At 43.2% G+C, this 26,740-nt stretch overlaps 2 protein-coding genes across 4 annotated transcripts; one reads left to right on the plus strand and one right to left on the minus strand.

The window, feature by feature from the left end:
• Nucleotides 1-434: 434 nt before the first annotated feature.
• On the minus strand, nucleotides 435-5,909 carry f9b (coagulation factor IXb; the record flags this gene model as incomplete). Its single annotated transcript, XM_079171879.1, has 8 exons — nucleotides 435-997; nucleotides 1,406-1,550; nucleotides 2,010-2,428; nucleotides 3,952-4,083; nucleotides 4,310-4,423; nucleotides 4,525-4,549; nucleotides 4,692-4,861; nucleotides 5,822-5,909. 8 exons carry the CDS (start codon nucleotides 5,907-5,909, stop codon nucleotides 435-437), a joined length of 1,656 nt encoding a protein of 551 aa, XP_079028005.1.
• Nucleotides 5,910-9,480: 3,571 nt separating this feature from the next.
• Nucleotides 9,481-26,255, plus strand: fgf13b (fibroblast growth factor 13b; the record flags this gene model as incomplete). Of its 3 annotated transcripts, none has more annotated exons than XM_079172286.1 (5): nucleotides 9,481-9,520; nucleotides 19,416-19,526; nucleotides 21,778-21,881; nucleotides 23,179-23,377; nucleotides 26,116-26,255. In XM_079172286.1, 5 exons carry the CDS (start codon nucleotides 9,481-9,483, stop codon nucleotides 26,253-26,255), a joined length of 594 nt encoding a protein of 197 aa, XP_079028412.1. The 3 variants fall into 3 exon arrangements, with proteins under 3 accessions (XP_079028412.1, XP_079028413.1, XP_079028411.1); XM_079172287.1 differs by lacking the exon at nucleotides 9,481-9,520 and adding an exon at nucleotides 14,933-14,963; XM_079172285.1 differs by lacking the exon at nucleotides 9,481-9,520 and adding an exon at nucleotides 18,661-18,856.
• Between the last annotated feature and the right edge of the window lie 485 nt (nucleotides 26,256-26,740).

Below are 26,740 nucleotides of genomic sequence, written 5' to 3' on the forward strand. Positions count from 1 at the left end.
AACACCTGCGTGGTGAGCAGGCCAGGCCTCTGAACACCCACACAGGTGTTTTCAGCTAACCTGGCTGATTAGACCTTTCAGGACTGTGTGAGCCTGTATAGACTATTGAGGGACATATTCCGACCCACGCTCAACCTGAGCAAGAGGTTTAATTAGACCGAATAACTGAAAACACCTGTTTAAGATTCAGGCACATAAAATACAATTTTAGATTGGCATTTTAAGATTGCATTTAGTTGCAAATCACACATTGTATGAAGAGCTAAAAGCTATTAGTTTGCAATATTAACAGAAAAATGAAAATACTCAGATATTTTCATTACTTTTTATTTAAGAATCCAAAATAACATGATTCAGTAAAAAAAACATCTTTGACTTCCTCTGTATGTTTTGTTGGCTGACAGCTCTGTTATTCCTTTACATTTCTCCATTTGTCAGTTGATCATTCGGATCCTTGTTGTCCGAAAGATCCACGAGTAGTACCGTGATACTCGAGTGTAGACGCCATACTTTCCCTCCATGGCGCATTCCTCCCCCCAGCTGACGATACCTGTCAGGAACCAAGTGCCTTTGTAATTAGTGGCGTGCGGCCCCCCACTGTCCCCCTTGCATGAATCCTTCTGTTCACTTTGGTAGCCAGCACAGAACATAAAGCGTGTGATGTGGTGTAATGCGCTGCTCTGTTTACACACGGTGCGGTCCACGTAGGGGACCTGCAGCTTCTTAAGCGTGGTGGGCTGTCGGCCTGTTGAACTAAGCCTTCCCCAGCCGCTCACCAGAGAGCTGCTGGAGTCCCTCAATAGGTTCTCTGTAAAGTCTTTGGGACCCAGGCAGATGGGACGCCGTTGGTTGGACAGTTCCACTGGAGTGGCGAGCTTCAGTAGTGCAATATCATTTTCATGCAGGGACTTCGTGGCATTATACGTGGGGTGCATATGCTTCTCTGCCACCTCGTGGTTTCGCTCTGGACCCTCATCCTGGCTCACATCATGTTCACCTAGAAGCATAGATGAATGTATATGCATTAGAATTACTCTCTGCACCAGGCAATGTGTCGGGTCTATAGCATCTTCTGAACTTAAATCTCAAACGTCAGATCTCAAACCTGCCAAGTGCCACTGAATGCACCAACTACGATGAGGCCACTGCATTACCACACAATGAAATTATGAATTATTTGTTCTAATAGAACTGTAACCAATGGCTGCTTGGAGGATAGAGAAGTTATGCTTTGGGAAATAGTCAGCATTAATTTGTACTTATTGGAATAAAATGTGCAAATAACCGACATGGTCCAAAGAAAAACATGTCCTGACATCAATTGCAATGATTAAAAACAGTTTGTCTTTCCTTTAGAGTTATGGATCATAGATTACAATATGAATGTAACATTTGTTTTTCCTACCCACTCTGACGAAGAAACTCTCTATACCAGTACCATCCAGCACCAGACAATGGGCAGCGGTGATGACCCATAATTCATTGAGCAGAGATCCTCCACAGAAAGGCTTTGCTCTTTGATGGGTGGCTGAGAAAGACATCAGGGCCACCTGCACACAAACACAAATACAGTCACATGCACAAAATGGTAGAGCAACGTCACAGCACAATGCTGCCTCCTTGTCCCCTTTACATTTTCCCTTCTCCATCCACCCTCTCTCCTCACCACTGCAGTCTAATCTATCACCTCCTTTTCCCTCTTCGACCGCTGTGCCTCTTAAAGGGAAAATCCAGCAGTTTTTACTTCACTATAAGCCCACTGTGCTTCTCCTTCTTTTATTTCTTTGTCCACTTTTGTGCTTTAATATCTCCAGACTTTCAAGTAGTATATTTATGCAAGATTAGATGAAGAAGCAACATACAATCCAAAAACAAAGAACTATACCAATCACATAGTAGTCACGTCTTCTGTAAAGAAGAAACCACCTAACTGAATCGCATCTGTGAATATTACCCATTTGCCTTCAGCTCATCCCCATCTCTTTATTCTGCACCCCACACTACAGTACCTGCCAAGGTATCTCTCCAGGAATTGCATCATCGCCTCCCACAATCCTCTGGTCAGTGTTCTCTTGTGCTGTGATGGTGGGGAGTGTGGGATAGAAAGCCGAGTAAGGCGGCTGTTGTTTTTTCTCCATTTCAGTGGCACTGCTTGCCTCCCCACTGTTCATGAGAACCTCCGCTGGATTTACAGAGGAGCTTGAATCCGACCTCACTGATCGCTTTTTTACCGCAGAGGCCACAGAGATGTTGGATGGATCTGAATCATTTGTATGGATGTCGTAGTAGTCAATAAACTGTGTGATGTCGTCATCATAGGTGTCATCTTCCAGGGTGTAGTTGGAATTCCCTTGTCTGTCAGAGCTGTGTGCCGGGCTTGATGACCGCGGGGTTATGGAGGAATGCACGCGACCGCAGCTGAATTGTTCTGAGGTGGGAATGAAGGACAAAACGAAGAGAGAGAGAGATTCTAGTTTTGTCTCTTAGACGTCATTTAATATTAGTGTCAGATTTCCCCACAGCTGGGAAGGGTTTCTTGCAACCCTTTTGTTATTTTGTCACATGCTGAGGGTGCAGCCCTAGCTTTACACTATGGGCAGATTCAACTATTTCACTGTGATTTTACTTATATTATCACACTAGTTGTTGTGTTGATCACTCTGGATCCTGAGCAAATACAGTACCACAGTGCAGTTGCCATTTCTATGTTTGCCCTTTGATTTAAGTTTTTGGAAGGGTTAGGTTTTTAGTAAGAATTTGGAATGTGTAAGCAGTAGGTTAGAGCTGGGTATGTTTACTAAAGATAAGGTGGTTTTGGTGGTTACGGTCAGTGTAATCACAGGTCGATTCAGTCTATATTGAAGCAGTTGCTCCGGCATCATTGGTCTAAAAAGCAGGTGTTCATGCCGTCAACAAAACACATACATTATGTTAGTTATTTTGACAGCTATAAACTGTAACACACAGTTTACGAGCCAGTCTGTTGGAAGTGGGACGAGAAGTGAAACATGATGAGTCCAGCGTTCTGTGTTATTGCGGTTTATAAGACAGCTCGTATATCACTCTTGAGTTCTGGTTCGTATCCATCTGTGGGTGAGGACGTTTATGTAAAGCAACTGACACCAGGTTTTCATGAAACTGGTGTAATTTAGTAGCAAAATGTTTCTGTATACAATGAGATTCCAGGGTTGTATATGTGACATAGACGGTTCACTTTTTGCTTTGGCATTATACTTCCTGCAAATTTACTATGCTAAGGTCAAAAGTATGTACTTTTATTCAAATATTGTAGCATAATCTCTGCTACTTCACTTCTACTCCATTATATATACAAATGTTGTACTTTTTACTCCTACATTGCTTAAGAGCTTTAGTCTAATTCGGATTATCAGTCAAGTCATAGATTAAACTACACAGCAGTTTATAAAGTAGTTCAAATTAGCTCCACCTTTACCAACTGCGTCATTAGTGATGTTTACACATTAATTATTGACTAACTATAATCCAATGATATAATATCCACTATTCTGAAATGAGTCATTCTGCCTCATGAGTACTTTTGCTATAAGTGAGTATAATTTGATGTTATTACTTTTGTACATTTAACTTGAGTAAATTAACTTGAGTGCAGGACTTTTACTTTCTACTTTACTTTAACAGAGTATTTCTACACCGTGATATTGCTACTTTTCCATCATTTTCCATCATGACAGTTCTGAGCACTTCTTCCACCACTGAAAATATATATTATATATGCACTCTTTGTTCAGTCTGCATTCACTGTTATGTGTGTAGTGTTGTCATTAGAGCACAGTGATTAGGGATGTGTTGAGGGACACAATATAGTAGACACAATTTATAAAACTGAACTTCTAAATATACAGTAGCCTATAACCAACACCCTGAACAACCACATTGCTGAATATATGGTTTATGATTTTTTTGTTTTACCTCTTGGTTCACAGCTCCTCCTGTCTGGCCCGAGTTTGTAACCGGTTGCACACTTACACACGGGTCTGTCTGCCATCATGAAACAGAAATGGGAACATCCACCGTTGTTGACGAAACACTGCTTGTTCATCTCTGGAAACAGGCGGGAGAGCAGATGGAATCTCTTTTATTCGTTTGTCTTAATCATCTTAGCCCCCACAATGACTGTATGTATGTGTGTGTATATATATATATATATATATATATATATATATGCAAAACATATATACATATATACCAGATCAGCCTATTGTTACCGATATCTGTATCGGTGCATTTCTAATACTTTACACTGTGTCAGCAAAAAGAAAGAACTCACCGATTTCACAGTTCTTGCCGTTGAAGTTTGCGTTGCAGTAACAGGTATATGTGCTGATTCCGTCTTCACACACACCTCCATTTTGGCAGGGGGGTGGCTGACACTGGTCACCATCTACACACAAGTATAAAACATGCACACACACACAGGTTCAGAGGTGACGATGGGCTTTAAATTCAAAGTAACTGTGAGAACTTGTCTTTCACTTGTCTTACCAATGTAGCCGGACCAAAATGCCATCTGAAATAAAAAATAAAAAAACACAGACGTTAATGAGAAACCTGAGAGTTCAGCCACTTTATTACAGTGGGAGATTGGATTATACGTGTGTGTGTGTCTATGTGTGTGTGTGTGTGTGTATGTGTGCGTGTGTCTAACCCACAGTTTGGTCAATATCCTCAAACACCTCCCTGGCCTCCTCCATCGTGCAGGTTTCTTCTTTACACTCCCGCTCCAGGTTGGCTTGAAGTACTTCTTCCAAAAAGCCGCTGTTGTACCTGCGCAGGCGACGCAGCACCGTGTCTGCTGTCTGCTGAGACACAAACACTGCTCCTAAAAAAGGTAACAGAAGACAAAGAAGGAAATGAATGAAAACGTTCTGTTATTGTTCTCCAGTCGTATAGCCCTTCAAAAGGAGTTACATGGAGCTTCTCTTTAAATGTTTTCTCCGAAAATTTGTGGACATTTATTTGCGATGGATCAGAAAGTGTAAGTCCCACTGAAGCTAAAGTGGTGTGTATCACGTCTGTGTTCAGAGTTGACAGAGTTGCCACTCTGAGAAGGAGTAGGTCTACGTTTTTACACAAATTGAAGGAATAGGGTGTCAATAAGTGTTTTAATTAAAGCAACTTAATTGCTTCCATGTGTGACACAACCACAACCAAATCATTGGGCAAAACTACATTAACTAACTTCTTGGAGTTTTTAGAACACCAGCACGCACCTGTCCCTTTCACCCATAGACTGATTACTGTCAGAGAGAGGTCCTGTACTCTTTGCCTTGCACCTCTTTCTCCGTATAAAATATAAATACTAAGCCTTGAATCAGTATACCTCTGTCAAAATGCATTAACCACCTGTTAGACCATCACAACCCATCATCATGGTGTCAAGCTCTCCAAAAAAACTAAACCAAGCGCACGTTTGCTTTTTGGTAGTAAGAATACTTTTGTTGAGTATCAAACGCTCACTTCTAGTGGACTTACAATACAGCTTACATAGGTTGTGTTGCATTTTAAATTATAAGTACAATGAATTCAAAAGGAATTCAGTTTTTACAGTTAGAAGAAAGCATGAAAAGTGGCACAATGTATCATATCTGATGTCCTCTATGACAAAAAGTAACGACAAACTTTTTACAACCACCTTCCAGAACAACAAGGAACTCGATTTTTGAGTTGCGTCTCTTAAAGATTTGGGGTCAGAGATTAAGCCTTTGGAAATGACCACCTGACCTCCAGCCTCCTGACCGTTCTGACGCCTCCTCAATCCAACTGCTCCTCTGTCGTTTACCTGTGTTTTCCTCTGTGATTTCAGCGCCCAGTCCGTACACCTCCAGCAGTAAGCCAGCTATAAAAGCCAGTAAACAAAGTCTGGCCATCGTGTCCAAACGCTTTTGACTAAAGAACCAAAGCGTGAACTGAGTGCTATAGAGACAGACCCACCACTCCAAAGTACAGCAACACACTGTTTATTCACCTGGGAGGCCGCAGAGTATGTGTGTTTGTTCACGTTTGTGTGTGTGTGTGTGTGAGCGAGAAAGAGGGAGGATAAGGTCAAAAGTGTGGGAGAGATTTTGAATGTGAGTATCGCAGTAAGAGAGAGAGAGAGAGAGGTATAAAGAGCCAAAGTTCAAAAAGTAGATGATTTTATTCAATCGAGTCATGTTAAAATTGAGCAACGTCAAATATTGAGAAAGAAGTCCAGTTCTGGACATTGTTGTGTGTTTGTTGACATTACCAGCTGTTGATCATGTTTTCTTGACCAATAAGCAGCTTTCGTAGCATGGCTTACGTGACACGGGGGTAATTGTGTGCACACACACACTAAAACTCATACTAACTAGATAGATATTGCTGTGAAATGACATTATTGAGTCAGTTCACTGACTTTTTGACTAATCTCTAGTTTGTGCTGCTTTTACACTGCTAGGTGTTTACCATTGTGACATGAAAATCACTTATTGCAACAGTGGCTGCTGTTCGGCAAAACATTTACACACAAAGGCTCGCTTTACCCTTAAGCCAACTCTTAATCCTCAAAACAGCCTTTCAAGGAAGCGAGGACAAGGGGGCCAAAATGTCCTGCACTCTTTAAAACTGCACACTCAAGTTGCTCCTCACGAAGACATACATACAAGACACACACACACACACACACACACACACACACACACACACACACACACACACACAGAGTACTGTGTCCAGATTTTAAACGGTATCACCGTGTCGAGGGGACACATGTTACAGTAAATCCAGATGGGCAAATCAGCTCAAAGTCATTTAGATACAGCAGAAGAGACCGACTTCATTATTCAAACACCTCCGCTGCTGCTGCAATTTACATTCTGGCGCAAAAAACACAGAAACTCCAAGCTTGATCTCGAGTATTGAAGGCTTTTTGAGTCGACTGTGAGTTACACAGGGTGTGGCTGCGGACAAATCACTGGGACTGGTCAGCTGGCCTTGAGCCAGCAGCTTCTTGGCAACAGTTGCCTTGTGGTGACTTATTAGCTGCGGGTGATTTAAATAGGAGGGTGGCATGCAGCCCTCTTTTCATTTCTTATGCAAGCGCCATTGAATGAATCCTCTTTGCAAACTTCACATTTTTACAACAGAAACAACTGTGTGGGAAGATAACAGTTCGCAGGTTCCCCGCCCATTTGGTAACAATTGTGATTAAACCACTCCGTGCTGATTAGTGTTCTGGGACCCGAGCTGTCAGTGCTGTGAACAGTGGCTCAGCAGTGGAGGAGGGGGCCGCTGATGTCAAGCATCTCACGTGTAAACGCACAGAAAGAGGCTCGGCAAAGTGGGTTAAAAACCAGGAAAAGCATGCTGGTGGGAAAGCTTGTCCCCAGTGGAGCAGAAGCCTATCTATCGTGACTACTTATCAAATTGAAATGATTACATCAGCATTTCTATAATCTGATTGTCTTTAATGTGAACAGGCTGTAAACTGGTGAGGAAAAAATTATTGGAAATAAAAACACTTGGAATCTATTTTTTTTTAACAGAAACACAAGTTAAATTGGGGCTCTACTCGTGGCCAACAATTAAGTTGTTATAACTGTACACTTAATATGATTTCTCTTCATTTTTCAGTCATTATTGTGCATCTGTATTAGTCTCATTGCTGCAGACCGCATTTAATAGGCTATTTCTTGCATCTTGTATTTAATGTGTTTACATGACTGCTGACATGTATGCTTTTCTTAGATGAGTTATTTATCTTTGTCTCGACACTTGAAGTATCACGGAGCAGCGATCCTTTGGTCATCCATTTTTTTTAGCTTAGTCAGCGTAAATGCAGAGATGGTGCAGTGACGAAGGCCCCGGGATCAAGTCAATAACCGCCTTTCTTTCATGTAACCCTCTCATCGATCAATAAAGAAATGTCCGCGCTCCTTTTCAGTTTAATCACACAGCTGTTTTACCTGTGTGACCAGTTTACACTGCAGAGCAATTACTATGACTGGCAGGTCTCAGAGCAAAACATGACTGATGGACCTGAGGATTTCTTGTTTGTTTTTTAATTAGCTCCAGGTACACCGTAAAAAGATACAAACTGTATCTAAATGTTTTTATGTTCACTTCACAGGTGAGTTTCCAATGAGGGCTCTGTGTGTTTGCATTGATTCTACTTTTTCAGGAGCATTATATTAAGATGGGTTCTACTGATGGGAACATGTGGCACTTTTTGTTCTAATAGAGCAGCTGGTCCCAAAACCGTAATCCTCCAGAGGGGGGCTCTTGCAGAGGGCCGGCTGTGCTTTGGTCTGATGGTTCATTTAGTAGCTGGGAGTAAAAAAAAAAGGCCCAAAAAAGTAACAGGCCTGTTATGCAAGAGTCATAGACACTTGTCATACGAGACAATGTATACTGTGAGTCAGAAGAGGGGAGGAGAAACAGAGTTGCACGAAATGATTGTTCCAGTGGGATACTTGCAAGTTGTCCTTGTCAATTCCACATTGTCACAGTTTCATTAGTGAATAAAGGTGACTGAGTAAATAGAGAGATTTTGTACTATGACGTATACAGTACAACCCCATTTTAACCTCAAATTACACAATTCCCAATAATAAGCATGAAGTTGTCTTACATTCAGTAAATGTTGAAAGGGACTTCAGATAAAGAAACACACTGACACACTGGGGAAGCAGCGTTTCTCCGGCAAGATAAGTGTATCCCACTTCTACCTCGGTTAAAAAAAGACATTTTCTAACACGAATTGATTAAATGATCAATGATCTGACTAATTTGCATCGTGTTACTGCTGAGTTTGCAGGTTGCTCTGCTTTAATCGGTTGGAAGACCAACTCGTGAATATGGTGACCTTCTTTAAGATATCCATCCTACTAATCTATCCCCCAGAAAAATCACTTTTATTCTACCTCAGTATTCAGATAGGAACTTACAGTACGAGTTAATAATGTTTATAATTGTTTTCATTTATTAACGTTGATAGTAATTAGTAGTTAATATGATTTTCCATAACCTCATCAAGTTATTCTTATTGTTGGCGTTTAACTGATCTATAAATTATTGATCAACCATTAAAAAGCCATTAGTTAAAGCCCTTAAAGGGAGCTTTATTAGTACCTGTAATTGTTTAAATAGTTCCTATAGGATATCTGATTTTATTGCCTTGGTTGTGTGCGTATGTGTGACATCTTTCTTTGCCTCTATAGGTGCGCGTGCGCGTGCAGTTTTTGCGCGCGCACGTTTGGCAGCGCTCCTGCTGGTGTTTGGTGGCTCGCAAAGACGAAGCGGGTCCTCAAACAGAGTCGGGCTGACGAGAGAGAGAGAAGCAGAGTAGCAGTGAGAGTTGGACTGTCAGCGGCATGTGTTGGAAAGACATCTGACGAGGATGAAAAAGTAAAACCCGCGACCTCGCATCTCTCACCTGAAGTTTGATTCAACAACCAGCAGCAGCGGCGGCGGTTCTCCATGAGCGGAAAAACGAAAAGCAAAGAGGATGCCGCCAAAGGTGAGTGATGATGAACCCGGATCAGGGAGTCAGGACCAGGGATGAGAATCCAGGGCGTTTTTTTTTTCTTTCTTTATTGTGAGGACAAAAGAGAGAATATCTGGTTTTGTGATGGTGCTGACATCAGCAAACTAGCCTACTTACTCCCATTGTCCACAAAATACAGAAAACATAAGAGGGACAAGAAATGTCGTTGGATGCAAGTTTCAAAAGGCTATAAAAAAAATCTCCAGAAAATCTAATTGTGTCTATAAATTATGTTGATGTAAGCACATTGAAAACATGTTTTCTCTTTAAAGATCTCTTCCTGCTTTCTTGTAAAAAGAGGAGGAGACAATAAACCATGGTGCTCAAGATGAAACATGCAGCATGTATATATTATAAAATCGCTGACATCGGCTATTCCCCGCTGAAAGGGTCCCTGGGTCTCAGATGTAATTTCAGCAGCGCGCAGATGCATTTCCTCCCCTCTGGACAGCCATTTACAATACACGCGCGATTCACCGCAATGGTAACCAGCATACTATTATTGCCATGGAGACATAAAAAGGGAGTTGCCCGTGTAACCGATGCACGAGACCCGCTCACTCACAAAAAAAAGAAAGCAGGAAGATGGAGCGTGCAGGGCTTTTCGTCATAATGTAGCCTAGAAGACCAATCAATCAATTAGGCTTTTAAGAATATTCTTTATTATATAAACAATATTTATATGCTTTTGTCAAAAATCAAAAATCCAATAATCAATCATCTCTAGGTTAGTTTATTCAGTAAACCATGTCTTCTGCCCTCACTTTGTCAGTAGGTCCACAGTGCATGTGAGCTAAACACACTTACAATAAAGTTTGAAGTCAGCAGTTGGTCTTGACTGAAACATATGAAAACCTTGAAACAGAAATGACGCTATTTTGTGAGACCACACTGATCAGTCAATCGACATCCATATTGTTGTGTGAAGTGTGAGAACAGAATTGTGACATTAAGTTCAGAGAAAATCTATTAGATCACGTGGAGCAGACGTCATTTTACTGGTTAGCTTGTTTTTTATCGGCATCTGAATTTGGTAGCAATCCAAACAGCCGCAGGTGAAAAAAAATGTAATTGTGGTTTTCTAATGAGCTCTTCAATGCCAACTGAGCCCGGATGGAGGAGAACGTCCACTGGTCCTTGAGGTGTGGTGAGAGCTGCAGTGGACGCTTTTCCCCTGATAGCCACAAGGGGCAACAATAAGCCCATTCCGCACTTCAAACATCGTATCCTCATATGCGTTCTCCTACGAATTACCGCTAGTTAAATGCGTAAGGTCTTTTCAAAATAAACTTCAGTTTTTACAGACAAAAAACAGGTTTAGGCTACAACACTTCTTGGTTCGGTTTAGGAAAAGATCGTGAAGTACGAAGTTAAGTTCAGGCAACAAAACTAGTTAAATTGAGGAAAAGATCGTCGTTTGGGTTAAAAGAACTACGGGACTGCCGTTACTGGAGTACACAAGTTATGTGACTATTAAATCAACGTTGACTTCTCGTTTCACACGGGGAACGAACAGCGGCCTCCTGGCCGAACGATAAGATCGTTAATTAATTGGACTCATCCGCCCGCCCGCCCAGAACACACGAGCGTCTCACAGCTACGTCCTTGTGTAACTGGGGCTAGCGTGTCACTATACTTAATCACAGAACAACTAAGATGACGAATTACGAATGAACACAAACATTTTCTCGGTCGCAGACGTGAGAAAAGGCGCGACGTAACAAATGTCAGTTAAACTCCAGCCGCTATGGAACTGTGCCATTAGGGGTTGCTATAGCAACAGAGTGTTGAACTGAAAGGAACGCCGGCGGACAGAATAGTCATAAACCTTATTTATGGCAGCTTTAACTCATAAAGCATCGTTGAAGGATACAAAGCAAACGCACCAATAAAAAGAAAAAAAGCAATAAAAGTAAGCCAATAAGTAGGAAGGGTGCTTCAAAAGATGATATATCCACTGAGAGACCAGGACCATGATATCCTCTGTGCACTGGAATGGATTCCAATACTACAGTCCTACAATCAATTATGCATGTGTGACACTAAACGTTGTGGAACCACATACGAGACCTTCCAGTATAATGCTACAGCACTGCCTCACCACATAGCAGTCTCAATAGAACTGAACATCTTAAGTAAAGCAGTGTTTGATGAAGCACTCGTGCGTTTCATGCATCGCAGTACGAGAACAGTTCCAAGCAGCGCGACGTAACAGAGTCGAAAGACGGCGGCAATGTTCGCACTTATCACAGAAACACATCATGTCCGATGTACTCTTCCCTTAAAATATCTTCATCAGTAACCCACTCCACCTCGGGTGGACGGACACGCAGCATTATATGTCACCTTGTACTGTTCTTTGTATAATAATAGTGGCGTTAAGGATTAAGTTTGGGTAGAACAAGAACTCATTAACATCTTGTTCTTAAAGAGATTAGGCTTATAAATGTGGAATAAAACTAGATGTGCTTGCGTGTGTGTGTGTGTGTGTGTGTGTGTGTGTGTGTGTGTGTGTGTGTGTGTGTGTGTGTGTGTGTGTGTGTGTGTGTGTGTGTGTGTGTGTGTGTGTGTGTGTGTGGACTCCCAAATAGGCAGCAGGAGAGGATTCATAGAGACACTATTGTTAATTAACCCAGATTGTGACCCAGCAATATGGCAGCAGAGGTCAATATTGCACTGCAATTAAGGCCCATCCAAGACATCACTGAACCACACCTGACTGTGATGCAGTGACGTCCGCACGCAGTCTAGAAATAATGCACTACGAGCACATAACGAGAACAATACTCGTATTGTAACAACTTTGGTGATACCCCGACAGCATCATGAGGTCAGTTTCAATTAGTTGTTATTTACTTTTGTTTATGACCAACTACCAGCAAAACCAATGACATTCTCATCGGCCTCAACCGTTCTGTGTTTAGTGCTAATTAGCAAATATTAGCAAACTAGAGTAAGATGTTGAGCATCGTATCACAATCATGACTTAGTTTTGTTTGACAAATTCTATTTAGATCCTGAAAAGATTACGTTTTCCATTATATAATTACAGCAGGGACAACTTTCTGGATCTATGCACCAGCAAATTCATATCACCCTCATGCCCACAATTAACTTTATCACCTCAAAAGTAGTTTCATTGGTTGAAGTCTTAATCACGAGTAGAGCAAAATGGCTCTTTGTGGCTACTGTGCTATAATTTGGGAGTACAACGTGTGATGTCATGAAAACAGTAGAACATTTAAAGGCATCTACGTTATCCCTTAGTTGAGGCGCCACCATTTGTGCTGCCTTATGCTACGGCAGATGAGAGGCCGTCATGAACTGGGGCTGGCAATTTGAAGAGTGTGGATACAAATAGAAATGTGATGTGAAGGAGCTCTCAATGCAACAAAACGTGTTCTCCATAGTTGGCCATTAGTCAGCCGAAGCCTGATCAACTTTTCAAGATGCCCATCCTTTATTCTATTCTTGCCATTACTATAATATCAAATATATATGTGTGGCAGTAAAACAAGCATGTTATTATTATTAAAAGAAGAGATAGTAGTCACAGTAGTACGGCAGAGATCAGCCTTTTAATAAGATAGTACCATTACACTCAGATATCAAGGGTTGCAGACTGTGTGGCGCACATGAGAGTAAGGAAGATAAAAACAGATTTTATTCTGGGGCTCCCCCCCCTTTTACACACACACACACACACACACACACACACACACACACACACACACACACACACACACACACACACTTCCGCAACCTCCCCTTTTCTGTTTTCTGATCATGTGGCGCCATCTAGTGGCTGATAATGTGAATCACCAAGAGACAGCTGATGCTCTCCAAAACCTTAAGAGAAACTCCATCGAGGTTTTTGTGACTAGACAGTGATTGGATACTGGCTTCCTGCCCAGGCTGTTGGCTTAGGAACCTTTGCCTAAACGGTTCGGCTGGCATCTTTGTGGTTTTGTATTTCAGGCCAAGGCTACAAAGCTATTTTGGGAGACGTGGTGCGTTTGTTCGAAGCTAGAATGGTATTTCCGCTCATTTGAGACAACTCAAGAAAAGTAAATCTGACCACAGGCCCACAGTGAAACCATCAAATCCCTCTGCCTGATCCAACAGTTATTTCCTCACCACAGGAGGCCACAGCATGATTCATTTTATTAAGAGATTTGGAAAATGTGCACGAAAAGCACATTACCTTCACAGATGTTTTTTTCTCAGATAACTTGGATGTTTCTTTTTCTACTAGTTTGACTTTTCCAAGTTGCTGAGTGTGCATATTTCTCAGCAACATCCTGCTTTACTGCTTTCAACGGCTTTTTATAGGCTCCTGTACTGCAGCACACGCAGCAGCGGACACTCTGCGATCTGTGATACTTTGTGTATCATCTCAGTAATGTGGATGTTGTTGTGTTTTAACAGGCTGCTTCACAGGAAGCACTGTAACAGCACAACAATATAATGGGCTGATAATGTAGAGTTATGGGTAGCCGTGTAGACTCTTGTGTGTAATCCTGGACTGTGGTTGCTATATACAGAAATGTGCCATCAGGGTGTGCATTCATTGAGGGTAGCCCACAGACCCACTGAGAGATACACAACACCTTCAGGTGCGTGTATTTCTGTGTATTTGAGTGCATGCTGTGCAAGTTTGTCTATTTTAAAAAAAAACTTGGATTTAAACGTGTATTTGTTTGTGATTAGAGCCTTAATGTGCAGTTTACCCCTTTGTGTCCCCTTAAGGAGATTTAAGGTTGTTTAATCATCGTATTTCAACATGAAAGCATCTTATATTACCTGTACCATCTTATCAAGCTCTTCATTGAAGCTATATCACACTCAATGGAGTATTAAAACTCAAACTACTCCTAAATTACAGGGCTAAACTGAGCACAGTGACACCGACAGTGTAGCAGTCTTAATTAAAAAGCAAAAACGTATCCAGTAAGGAGAATTACATGGCTGTTATGATTAGGTTTTTTGGTAAATAGGATTAGCCTCAGGGAGTGCAGGCTACCTGGTTAAAGTTAGAGGCTACTGAGAGGTTTACACACACACACTACACACACACTACACACACACACTTCCTCGATAGAGCCTTGGATTTGGGAACGTCCTGCTGGCTGCCTCCCTCTCTTATTGTGCCAGATCAGCGGGGCCTTGAGATGAATCATTGATGACCGGTTCCAACGGCTTAATGGCCTCTAATGTTCTGTAATGATCTCACGTCAACGCCATGCGCGCGGCCTTAATGGATCCAATGCCGTGGAGAATTCTCTGGCTTGAACTTCGGTAATTCCTCCTCTTTTCATGGAGCAGCGCACAACAGGAAGTGCGAAAAGCCATGAGCACAAGGCTCCGGAGCTCCACGGGCGCAGCATGAGTTTCCCTCTCCGCCGATCGACCTCAGGTAGGACCAAGGGGGGGGGGGGAACGATTCGGAATAACGAGATTTGACCCGGCCGAGCTATCCTGCTACAAAAGTAGGAGCATAACTCGGCCATTTGGGAATAATCTTTTATCGGGGAAAGGGGATAAACATATAGTTAAGTTGAGGTCAATGGAAGTCTCCGAAGGGACTTTTCTGAAATGCTGCCTCGGTGCTTTTGTTGAGGATACAGATCGTTTTCAACCTTAACTTGTTCTCAAAATATTAAATGTTCTATTTTATAAAGTTGTGTTTGAAATAAGTCGATACTTTTGGTATAACGTAAGTAAGACGGGTGTATTTAACTCAGTTAAAACTTGAAGCGCTGTCCGTGGTGCTGAAAGCAGCACCAGGCGCGCCCTGCTACTCAGAGGGACTGCTGGACCGTTTGATTAGACTCATGTGCATCCATTCATAATGTATGACCTTCTAATTTAGGGTCTGAGTATTATTCTGATGAATCCTTTGAATGATGTATCGTCCTTGAGAACGATTTCAAAGCATTTCAGGAATTGAGATCCTGCACTTGTAGGCTTATCGGTGTCCTCCACGCTCACGAGGCAGATTTCACAACTCCAACTTTTAAAATATCACAACATTTGACAGAAGTGTCAGTTGGGGAATGCTAAAAAAAAAATCAGAGACCCTGAATCAAAAGTCTCAGCTCCTAGCAGAAATCCTGTTACTGTCAAAATCCGTGTCAGCCTGCAGGGCGGTTTCTCTCATCGTCTACTCTACCAAAATCAAATCAGGCAAAACTCACATCAAACGCCCCAAAAATGATTCAGGTTAAAGGAAAGCGCGTCAATTTCAGAGATATTCAACGGATACAGAAGTACGTTGTAAACATGTATCACACTGTTCACTGCTGTCTTTGATTGTCGACCTGCTAAAGGCCTCAAAGTGTTTATCTTCATTGTGAATACTGCCGCATGCTGCTGGGTTTCTGATCATACTCTAACTGGCATTTATGGTTAGACAGAGAATCACACTCTCTCTGGATATTTGCTGTGTAGTTTTCTCTGTCGGGATTAACTCCCTCTTCTCCAACCTCTGTCAAAATCTACAGATCCTCTTTCAGATCCCTTATTTTCATTTGATTGTGTAAATGCAACAGTCTATATAAACCTTAATTAATGCTATTTATTTGCAGCCATTTATTTATGCTACTGGGATATTTTCTAATCCTGAGAACAAATCAATTAGCAATTCTTTCCTCTGTGTTATTTGGTTGCAAATTAGTTTCCACTGATTTGCTTATCGATTCACGTACTTTCTGTAACATTTCCATTTGTTATTGTGCTGATTTAAGGCTAGAGCCTGATAAACTGTGGTGATTATGTTCTTCGGAGGCACCTTGTTTGTGGTTTGTTCGCCCTGCAGCTTGTATTGTCACATTTTGTTACCTCTGGTCTTCGCTTGCTTTTGCTTTTAGGGGCACATGATGTGGTTTTTAAAAGCAAGGAGCTCATAAATGAAAGATGAAGGCTTCGCTTTCAGTCACTTCATTACAGTGGTTGTACACGTTTGCTGTCAAAGTCTGATGTTTTAGATGACATCGCAGACTGGTTACGAAATCTTTTATGGCTAAAGCGCCGTCTCTCTCAGGGAGTGGGTTGAGTACGATAAACACCTAAACTATATTTAACCGTACATTTACAAGGGTCTTACCTAACCAGAAGGCAAACGGGTGTATGTTTAACTCCTTCAGTCAAGGACAGGCTAGAGGCTCCACTTCAGTGGCCAGGTCCTGACCCCAGTTTCTATCCACAGTCCAACACTTTCTCCTCCAGACACAGGCTTATTCTCACTGTGGGCTACTGAGATGTCCACTTCAGTCATGTAATTTACTGCTCATCACGTCCTCCTTTCTTTCCAGCCATCGATTTTCCACCGGTGAACAGCATGCATTGGCTCTGCCTGCTGCTCGGCGCCGGGTGCCACGGGTCGACCTCCACTGCGAGTCAGTCGGCTCTTTGTCCGCAACCCCGTCTCCCTCAAGACCCGTTGGGAGTTAGCTGTTGCCACCGCAAGTGTATCTGCCTCTGACAGCTGTGCATCTGTTTTCTCGGGAAGGCTCGCCTGCGGCCAGTCGACATGCATGATTTGGCCGTTTTGCGAATGCAAATGGGACGTAGGAGAAAAAGAAAAAAAAAAGACACGGCTCATCCGAAATGAAGAGCTGTCTCCGTTACTCGTCTCCTTCTTGCACGCTGCAGCCTTTCAGCAGTGAACCTCTGCACCAAAATAAGATGAGAGCCCCTCCTTTTCCCACTTTCTCTCTCTCTCTCTCTCTCTCTCTCTCACACACAGACACACATTCACCAGGTCTCTCTCGACCTTCCATTATTGTCCCTTCACTTGCATTTCTCGTCTTTCCTCCTCATATTGAACTCTAAATCTTCTTGCCTCTGCATGCATCTCCTTTCAGCTTCCTCCAGCCTCACACACTCAATATTGTACATCTCTCTCACTCCCGTTGCTTCTTTTCATTATTGCTCCTCTCCTTCATTCATCTTTCTATTTTCCCAATCCATTTGTAGGTTGTGTACAAGCTTCTCCCTCTCCCGCGCTCTCTCCCACTCTCTCGCCAAACTCAATATCTCATTTTCTCCCTTGCGCCCCCCTTTTCCATTAGTCCTCCTCCCATTAATTCACCTGCCTGCCTGCTCACTCCCTTTCATTTCACTGTTTATTTGTTCTCACTCCTCCTTTATTACATCCCCCACCTCTCTGCCTATCTCTCTCTCTCTCACACACACACACACACACACACACACACACACACACACACACACACACACACACACACACACACACACACACACCAAGATTCAGGGTAACATGTAAATATCATGCCACGTGGGGTTCAGGGCCACAGGTGCCCTATGAGGAGGAGCGGCCCAAACGCCCCTCATCACACCCCTCCGACCCCCTCCACACACGGACACACGCACACATAGAACACGTACACGTACACATGCACCCCACCACCAATACCCCCCTTCCTCGTTCCTCTTCCTCGGGGCGGGCAGGGCTGCAGCAGTTTTATGAACGGCACGGCTGCATGCATCTTGATCCCTTTCCCTCCGAGCCGTTCCATTGACAAACATTCCGGTTGCTGCATTTCTGTCACGGACAGCGTCGAGGAGCGGAGCGTCGCCGGGGAGCGGTGCAGAGCAGCAGCAGTTTTAAGCCGCAGCTGCAGTGATCCTTTAACAACAACCAACGGTGCTGTTCGCACCAGCTTATAAGCTGTTGATTCGCCACTTGGACCCGGACTGGATCCCTTACGCACCCCCTCTTCCTCCTCCACGCTCTCTCAGGACACCTGAGGTGTGTGTGCGGGGGGGGAGGGGGGGGGGGGAATCAAGACGGATTTTGCCACTCGGACCCATCGGGGGAGACGTGAGGCGGCGTCATTACCGCTCACTGGCAGATTATTGGAATTGTTTAACGACCATGAAGCGCCCGGACGCACCGATGGAGGATTCCGGACACTTTTTTAAATCTCGAGACTGCAGCGGCCGGTTCGTGATGCGAACTGAGCCGTGGGTGGTGTAGACAACCTCCCCGCAACCTACACACCCCCACCGCCTTATTCGCGAAGACCCCCCCCCCCCCCCCCCAATTCTTCCCAACCGGGACGCGCAGTCTTGTTTCACTCTATCGGAGGAACATGTCCCGGGCAGCGGCTATCGCGAGCTCCCTTATCCGCCAGAAGCGACAGGCACGGGAGAAGGCGAATGCTTGCCGCGGCACCGGCAGCCCGATCAACAGCAAAGGCACAAACGAAAAGCCGAGCAAGCTGAACGTGTTCTCGCGTGTCAAATTGTTTGGATCGAGGAAGAAACGGAAGAAAAAGCGACCACCAGGTCTGTTGGGGGGAGAAAAGTGGGGAAGCCACGAGCTGCACCACCATCACCACCTCAACCATCTTCACCAGCATCATCATCATTACCATCATCAACACCAACCAACACCATTTTCTCTCATCACTGAGGCTGGTCCTTCATCACTTCATCATTCATCATCTCCTCCTGTGGTTCGGGAATCAGTCCTGTTGCGTGACACCACAAACATCACATGTGAACAACTTTGTGTTGTCCCGCAGCAAAGTGTTGTAGCAGCGTGCGTCTCTGCGATAGCTGACGGAGAGCTCATTTAAACAGGATGCCACTTTAGGCAGCGCTTGAGCTATATACTCCTGTTATCACGTTGGAGCTGTTAACATTTTAGGTGGGATTTGTGTGTGCGCCACATTGTACAGGGGTCAGGGATCGACATTGGGCCCTCAAAGCCCACTGATTGGAAGAATAATCAGATAATTCTCCTCCTGATACTTCCAGCTTCTTGGTGATTGCTGGATTTGATACATTTGATTAAATGATAGTGAATGTGGTTAATGTGTCTCCTCTGCTCTGCTCCTCTCAGAGCCCCAGTTAAAGGGCATTGTGACCAGGCTTTCCAGTAGCCAGGGCTTCCAGCTGCAGATGCAGCCTGACGGCACCATTGATGGCACCAAGGATGAAGACAGCACTTTTGGTAAGTCCAACTCTGGCCTTTGGACTTGCAGAAAAGAGTACTAGACGTCCACTTTTTAAATGATTCTTAATTTTATTTCTATTTAAAAAAATCAACTTGGGCTGCAACTAATCAGTCTTTTCATTGAGGATTAATCAGCTGATAACTTTCCACTAATTGATGCATTGTTTTGGCGTTTGGTCAGAAGAAAGTCAAAAATCTTCAAAATCTTCAAAATCTTCAAAATGCTTAAAGCCGTCTTAAAACACAAATCTATTCTATGTATCACATATGACAAAGAAAAGCAATACATCATCACATTTTAGAAACTAAAACCAGCAAATGTTTGATATTTTTTCTTGGGAAAACTACAAACGAATATAATTATTATGATAATTGCAGATTAATTTTCTGTCATTCGACTAATCGGTTAATCAACTCATCGTTTCAGTTTTGTAATCTGCTTCAGACAACTTCAGTTACCATAAATGGAAAGACAAATGTGTGTTACACCAACGCTGGCACATATAAATGCATGTTTACTGCTTTTCTATGCTGGTGTAGTGAAATAACAGGCTGAATCAAACCGTGTTAAAACCTCCATTTGCTGCACATACAAAAGTAAAAGGAAGATAAAATGATGTATCTTACAGTAGAAACTGAAACCATGCTTTCTTTTTATCTCAAGCTTCAATATTAATAGATAAATGCAACATATCGAAGGTTAGTGTTATCATCCAAAACCAGTCTAAATCCAATTTAATGATACACTCCATTCTGTGGAAATCGGTCCGACGTGTGAATTTATCTCAGACAGTCACTCAGCAACATGTCAGGTGTTCATTTAATTGGGAAACATGGCGTCTGCTTTTCCCTCCAACTGTCAGATGCTATCCCGGCAATCGATCCGTGTTAAATGTTACCTGGTTAAAGAAATAGATTACCTATCCACAGGATGCACATTGCAAAAGATACCTGAAGAGATCCAGAGAACACACTTTCTCTCTTTCTCACTTAAACACACAAACACACTCGGGCCGCAATGTGTGAGTGCTACGGCTAATTGAATTCTGCTGCTGTGGTTCAGCCGGTGATCCCTCTCCTTCTCGTGCACAGTTGGTGTTGCCGGCATCCCGCATTAATCTCTGCTGTACTTCCCGGGCCACCAACTGTTGTGTGTACACACGAGAGAGAGAGAGAGAGAGAGAGAGAGAGAGAGAGAGAGAGAGAGAGAGAGAGAGAGAGAGAGAGAGAGAGAGAGAGAGAGAGAGAGAGAGAGAGAGAGAGAGAGAGAGAGAGGAGGCATGTTCTTTAATTAGATGATTACAAGGTGGACACATCAAGTAAAAACGCCCACCCGCGTGAAATCGGTCGACCGTGACCAGGTTCCAATGGGTAATCCATGTAATCCACGTCTCCATATAACCGCAGTCATTATAAAGAACATGGTTTGGCTAAATGAGTGTAATTATACGAGGGCCCGGCTCATCAAACGTCCCGGGATAATTATGTTCCCTGCTACAGAGCTTTTACTGTGGAAGCATAAAATACGCTTTGCTTGTGCCCGATTGCGCGCAAACGGAGAAAACAACAACAAATGATATGAAACAAACAATATCAGTGTTGTGACGGAATTTTTCAATACCCCTCAAAATGTGTAACATGATTATTAAATCTATACTAATTGTGTTGCCAAAGTAGATCATCTGTTCATCTGACATGCCTGGAAAGACATTTAAATAAGATCAGACAATCTGTACTTTAATGTCACACTTACCGACGTGCATTAAGAGTGAGGAACCCAATCGGCTTAACATTGTGTCACCCTTGTGCCTCACAACGGACATCTTGGGCTTTTCCCATTTGATTCCATCACTTTGGCTGTGCTAATGCATAGGGGCTTACATCTTCAGGAGGACTATTTTCATTTGTAAGAGTAAAACATATAGCTTTAAACCTAAACTGGTCATTGCACTGCTAAATGATTTCCTTTTGTACAATCTAACCCCTTTCCACATTGTATTGCCGGCCGCTAAATCGTTAGTGTAATTCAGCGGCTTTAGCGCCTCACTGACCTTGTCAAATAGCTTCTCTGTGGCAAAATGTGTCGTCAGACCAGATGCTTCCATATTGATGAGGATTTTTCTCTCTGTTTCCCCCTGTGTTCACTTTGTGACTGCTCGCTTGTTTTCTGTGTGTCTTTGTTTGTCGTGTGTGTGTATGTGTGTGTGTGTGTGTGTCTGTGTGTGTGGATTAATGTTTGCATTCATAGCTGTGTTCAACCTGATCCCAGTGGGGCTTCGTGTGGTGGCCATCCAGGGCGTCCAAACCAAACTCTATCTGGCAATGAACAACGAAGGCTTTCTCTACACCTCTGTAGGTCACCACGCTCTCTCTCTCTCACACACACACACACACACACACACACACACACACACACACACACACACACACACACACACACACACACACACACACACACACACACACACACACACACACACACACACACACACACACACACACACACAATTATCATCATCATTACAGACCATGGGGGACTGAAATCTCCTCTTTGGGTCAGGTTGAGTGATGAATCAGCAGCTCTAAGTGGGACCTGTCTCATTTTCATCCCATCATCACATCAATACTTTTAACTACAGCATTTCCTTGTGAGTCAGCCGCCACTGGGTGTCATAATCCAGTGTGTGAAACTCCCTTCTCCATCTACTGATATCGCGGCTTCACAGGATTGATTTCAGATCATCCACTAGCCTCCTTTTGTTTATCTCCCTGCGGCCACTCTTTGATAGGAAGATTACGTTTTGTCCATTCACACACATTCACACACACACACACACACACAGATCCTGCGATTTGTTTTCATGCCTTTCCTCCCAGCGAGATTTACACATACATCCCCCACTGTGCATGTCTTTCCTCAGACCGGTCAGAAGGCAGTGTTTGGTTGCAGCACAGCGCTCTAAGTGCCTCACTTTAGCTCTCGAGCGGGGATGGTGGGCGGTGTGCGAATGCACGAACAAAAAAAAGAATCGACAACAATAACACGCACTTATACCGCCACAATATCTGGCCCATCACGTCCAGTCCTGGAGGCTTGACGTCGGTCGTAACGCTCGTATCACTCGCTTCATCTTCTCACCTGATGTTGAATACACAAGCTATTTATACATGCATACACACAAAGCACACGCGTCTGTTTGCACTGAGTCCATTTCACAGGATCATAACCACACAAAGCTGGTTTAAAATGCATTAACGGGCACTCAGAGAGAAAGAGCACTCTTTCTTTCTGTAGCTTCCCGTTCCCTCCGGCAACCTGAGCTCCATCTTTCTCTCAGTGGGCTGGTTGGTATTCAAGGGAGTAGCCGGTTGCTATGGAGATGCAGGAATAAGGAAATGCAAATGTCAGCTTTCCTAAGTCGGTGCAGTTTGTTCACGGAGACGATCGCCCGGCCGAGATAATGATTCAAACAGCGGGCCGACTGATGGATGAACACACTGAAGGCGACATGGTGGAATGATTTAACATTTGTTTTGGTGAAGTTGCCGTTACAAACTCATTCCTTACCTCTGCATGTCTACTTCATCACCTACTTGTCTTCTTTCTTTTATGATTTGTTCTAATGTCTGACACGCTTTCCCCCCTCAGGAACATTTTACCCCCGAGTGTAAGTTCAAGGAGTCGGTGTTTGAGAACTACTACGTCACCTACTCCTCCATGCTGTACCGGCAGCAGGCCTCGGGTCGGGCCTGGTACCTCGGACTCAACAAGGAGGGAGGAATCATGAAGGGAAACCACGTCAAGAAGAACAAGGCCGCCGCACATTTCATACCGAAACCACTCAAAGGTAAAAGGAAGCAAGCTGCACTAAAACACACAACGTCTCGCAAGCAACAACAGACCTAAGTTAAACCTCAGTGGGCTTTTATTCTGCATAAGTATACATATTTCTAAATTTAAACAACAATTTTAAAACTTGGTTTTAAATAGAATTTCTCTTTGACATTAAGGAGAGTTTGACACTAGAAGGCTGTTGTCACATTCATCTGCCGATGAGGGAAAGTTACTCTGTTCTTACCTTAAATCTCAGTTCACACAAGAAGGATTTTGCGACACCACAACTAGTTTGGAAGCAAATCATCGTCCAACATTCGACTTACACACGTGTGAAACTAGAAGCTTCCAGGATACATAAAGAGAATGGACTTTTCAGTGAAAAAAGGAGACATCTTGTGTCTAACAGTTAAACTTTTGAAATGAAACACATTAGCATCGTCATAGATTCAGGATTTCTCAATGACGCAGGAGTAGATGTCATTGTCAGAAATTGGTTTATTGATCAGACAAATTATTATTTAAAGAAGGGCCATTTTATATGCCTTAAAGAATGTGAAAACCTGGTGTAGAAATAGTAAGTATTTCTCTACAATAATAAATATTCATGACAAAAAAAGCAATAACCGGAGACGAAAGAGAACATCCTGAGGAGACGTTCACATGAAAAAAACCTGCGCGCTACGAGGACAATGAAATTGCAGTAAATTATCAGTAAGCCTCACCGACTAAACTAAACAAAGATAAATGGACTTCCAGCACCAAAACAAATGTAAAAGAAATCCCTCACAGTCGCTTTGTCTTTGACCGTTCGGCCGAACATGTCAGCCGGATGTTGGGACGTTCTTTGACGGCAAGACTGAAGCAATTCAAATATTCCGTGAGATGGATAATGAAGCTCCAGTTAGATCCAAACTAAAATGATTGACTTTAATTAATTCACCGTTATTTATGGAAGAAATCAAAATCGGCCCCATAAAACATCAGGAGGGGGACCTTTAAATAACTATGATTAAATAAGCAACAAGTAACGTAGCGGGAAACACATCCCTAATTATCGTTTAGGAAATTTAACATTCAAAAGCTGTGGTGTCTACATGGCAGCTGCAGGAACCATTAACTATGTAATTTATATTTGCACTGGCAGTGGAGATTAGTGTGGCAGGTGAAATCTATTTGGGGCACAGGTGCAACAGTCTAATCATGCAGGGGTGATGGTGATGATCTTGCAGTGACCGACTCATTGAAGCGCGTAAAGAAACAAGGTCGTCCTCCCGTCCCCAGCCGAGTGACCAACTGCTGGTCAGGATAGGCGCTAAAGCCACGCAAGCAAACACTCCACCACGGTCATCAGACTTTGTCTCCGGTTTGTCATTTGCCTGTAGTCTGATTGGTGCATGGGAATATGTGACAATGCCCTTTTCCAACAGAACCCCTCTAGACACATGGAGAGATGTAGGTGCAGTAAAATGCCCGGTGTCAAATCCTTTTGGAAATAGAGCAGAGAACAGAGAGAGAGAGGAAAATAAAGATCGGCTTTAATCAATAGTTTTAGATCAACTAAGCTGTGAAAGGCAGCTGTTTTCAGAGAACATGCTTCCTGCCCCGCACTAAACAGCAGACAGACAAAGATGGCGTCTAGCTGGTGAACACAGTGGAGCATACAGAGATGCAGGGGTGATGTATTTTTTGCAAGCCAACACGGACGTTAGCGTCGCCCTGGTTCCCCTCGACAAAAAAGCCGATGGGATTTTTCCATTGGATTTTGATTATTACAGGGAAAAAAAAGGTCTGCGGCAAACAAGTTTATGATACTTATAGGCAAAAATGCAATCGGCAGAGTTAATAAACTCACGTCATTCTATATAAAATACTACGGTCGCTTGACTTCACGTCACCACCACCAAGCTCAAGGCAGACGAGTGTTCCATGTGATTAAAGGCTCATTTAGCCACTTCTTAGCAACGCCATTTTTTAAAGATACGTAAAAGCTTAATAATTCACAAGAGGGGGTATTTACTGAAATATTTTATCATTTTTATGTCATGGAACAACAACATTGAAATTGCAGACCTTATTTCAGGCATGTAACCCAAAACCCACTCAAAAAAAACCCCATTGACTTTGAGACGAGGGAACCTTAAGTGAAAAAAAATGCAAAGTCATTTCCGCTAAAGAGACAGAAATTTCCCTCAGAGGTAAGTGGAGAGCGAAATGAAGCTAAAGGGAGAGTGAATATTGGACACAAACACGACTCCAAATGAATGCTAATGCTGCTCTGTACCTGCTGGGTGTGTAAATAGGCAACTGTGTTCTAACACGCTTGCAACTAAAAAGCAATCTATGTCATTAATGCATTACAGTCTGTTTCTACTGTCTCCATGTGGGCAAAAATTGAAAGAATATTGCAGTTTTGAGGGAAAAAAAAGGTAATAAAAACAATAATTGTTTGTTTATGATTGAAGACTAGAGATCATCATGACTTCTATTTGTATGGATCATTGCACTACAGCTGAGCATTGCATACATGTCCCTTTGGCAGTTAAGTCAGAACTTATTGTAAAACCGGAATTAATTAAACTTTCAATAAAGCAAACCTTTCAGTTTTCTACGTGCCCGTTGTGCAGGGGATCTAAATGCACCTGACTGCCTGAACAAGGCGTGCATATCAAACATGAGCGATTCAGTTCGACCAACAACTTAGATGTCCATTTAATGAATGGTTCTTGTCTTCTCTGTGTCTGTGTGCAGTGGCCATGTATAGGGAGCCCTCCCTCCACGACCTGACAGAACTCTCACGGTCGGGCAGCGGCACACCGACCAAGAGTCGCAGCGCTTCGGCCCTGCTCAACGGCGGAGAGAAGTCGCCCAGCAACAATGACTTATCCTAGCCCTCCACCCCCCACCCCTCACACACACACACATAGACCCACAGAAGACACACACACACACACACACACACACACACACACACACACACACACACAGATCTCAGGCCGATATGTCCACACATCCGGCTGGTGAGGGGTAGGAGGAGGCGAGGACTAAAATGACGGACGACAGGAATGTGTTCTTCCACTTAACGGAGCCCACTGTGACTGACTGTGATGTAAATAAATCAAGGACAATCAAGCCGTCCGGCTCTGCTGCTCTGGTCTGCAGAGGGACGGGACCTATGAATCTCTGCCCTTGGCTGCTCTCCCTGCTGTATCGTAACCAGAGAGAACGAGGGACGGAGATGGGAGGAAGACGAGAGACGGTAGAGAGAGTCAGTCAGTCACATAGTCAGATAAACAGACTGTTACAGAGAACCAAAGAGTCCAAGTATTAACTAAGTTTCTGCAGCGAAAAGGAAAGTGGTAAGAAAGTTAGGTGA

The sequence above is a fragment of the Pholis gunnellus genome (assembly GCF_910591455.1).
Source record: "Pholis gunnellus genome assembly, chromosome: 13".
In the NCBI taxonomy this organism is placed as follows: domain Eukaryota; kingdom Metazoa; phylum Chordata; class Actinopteri; order Perciformes; family Pholidae; genus Pholis; species Pholis gunnellus.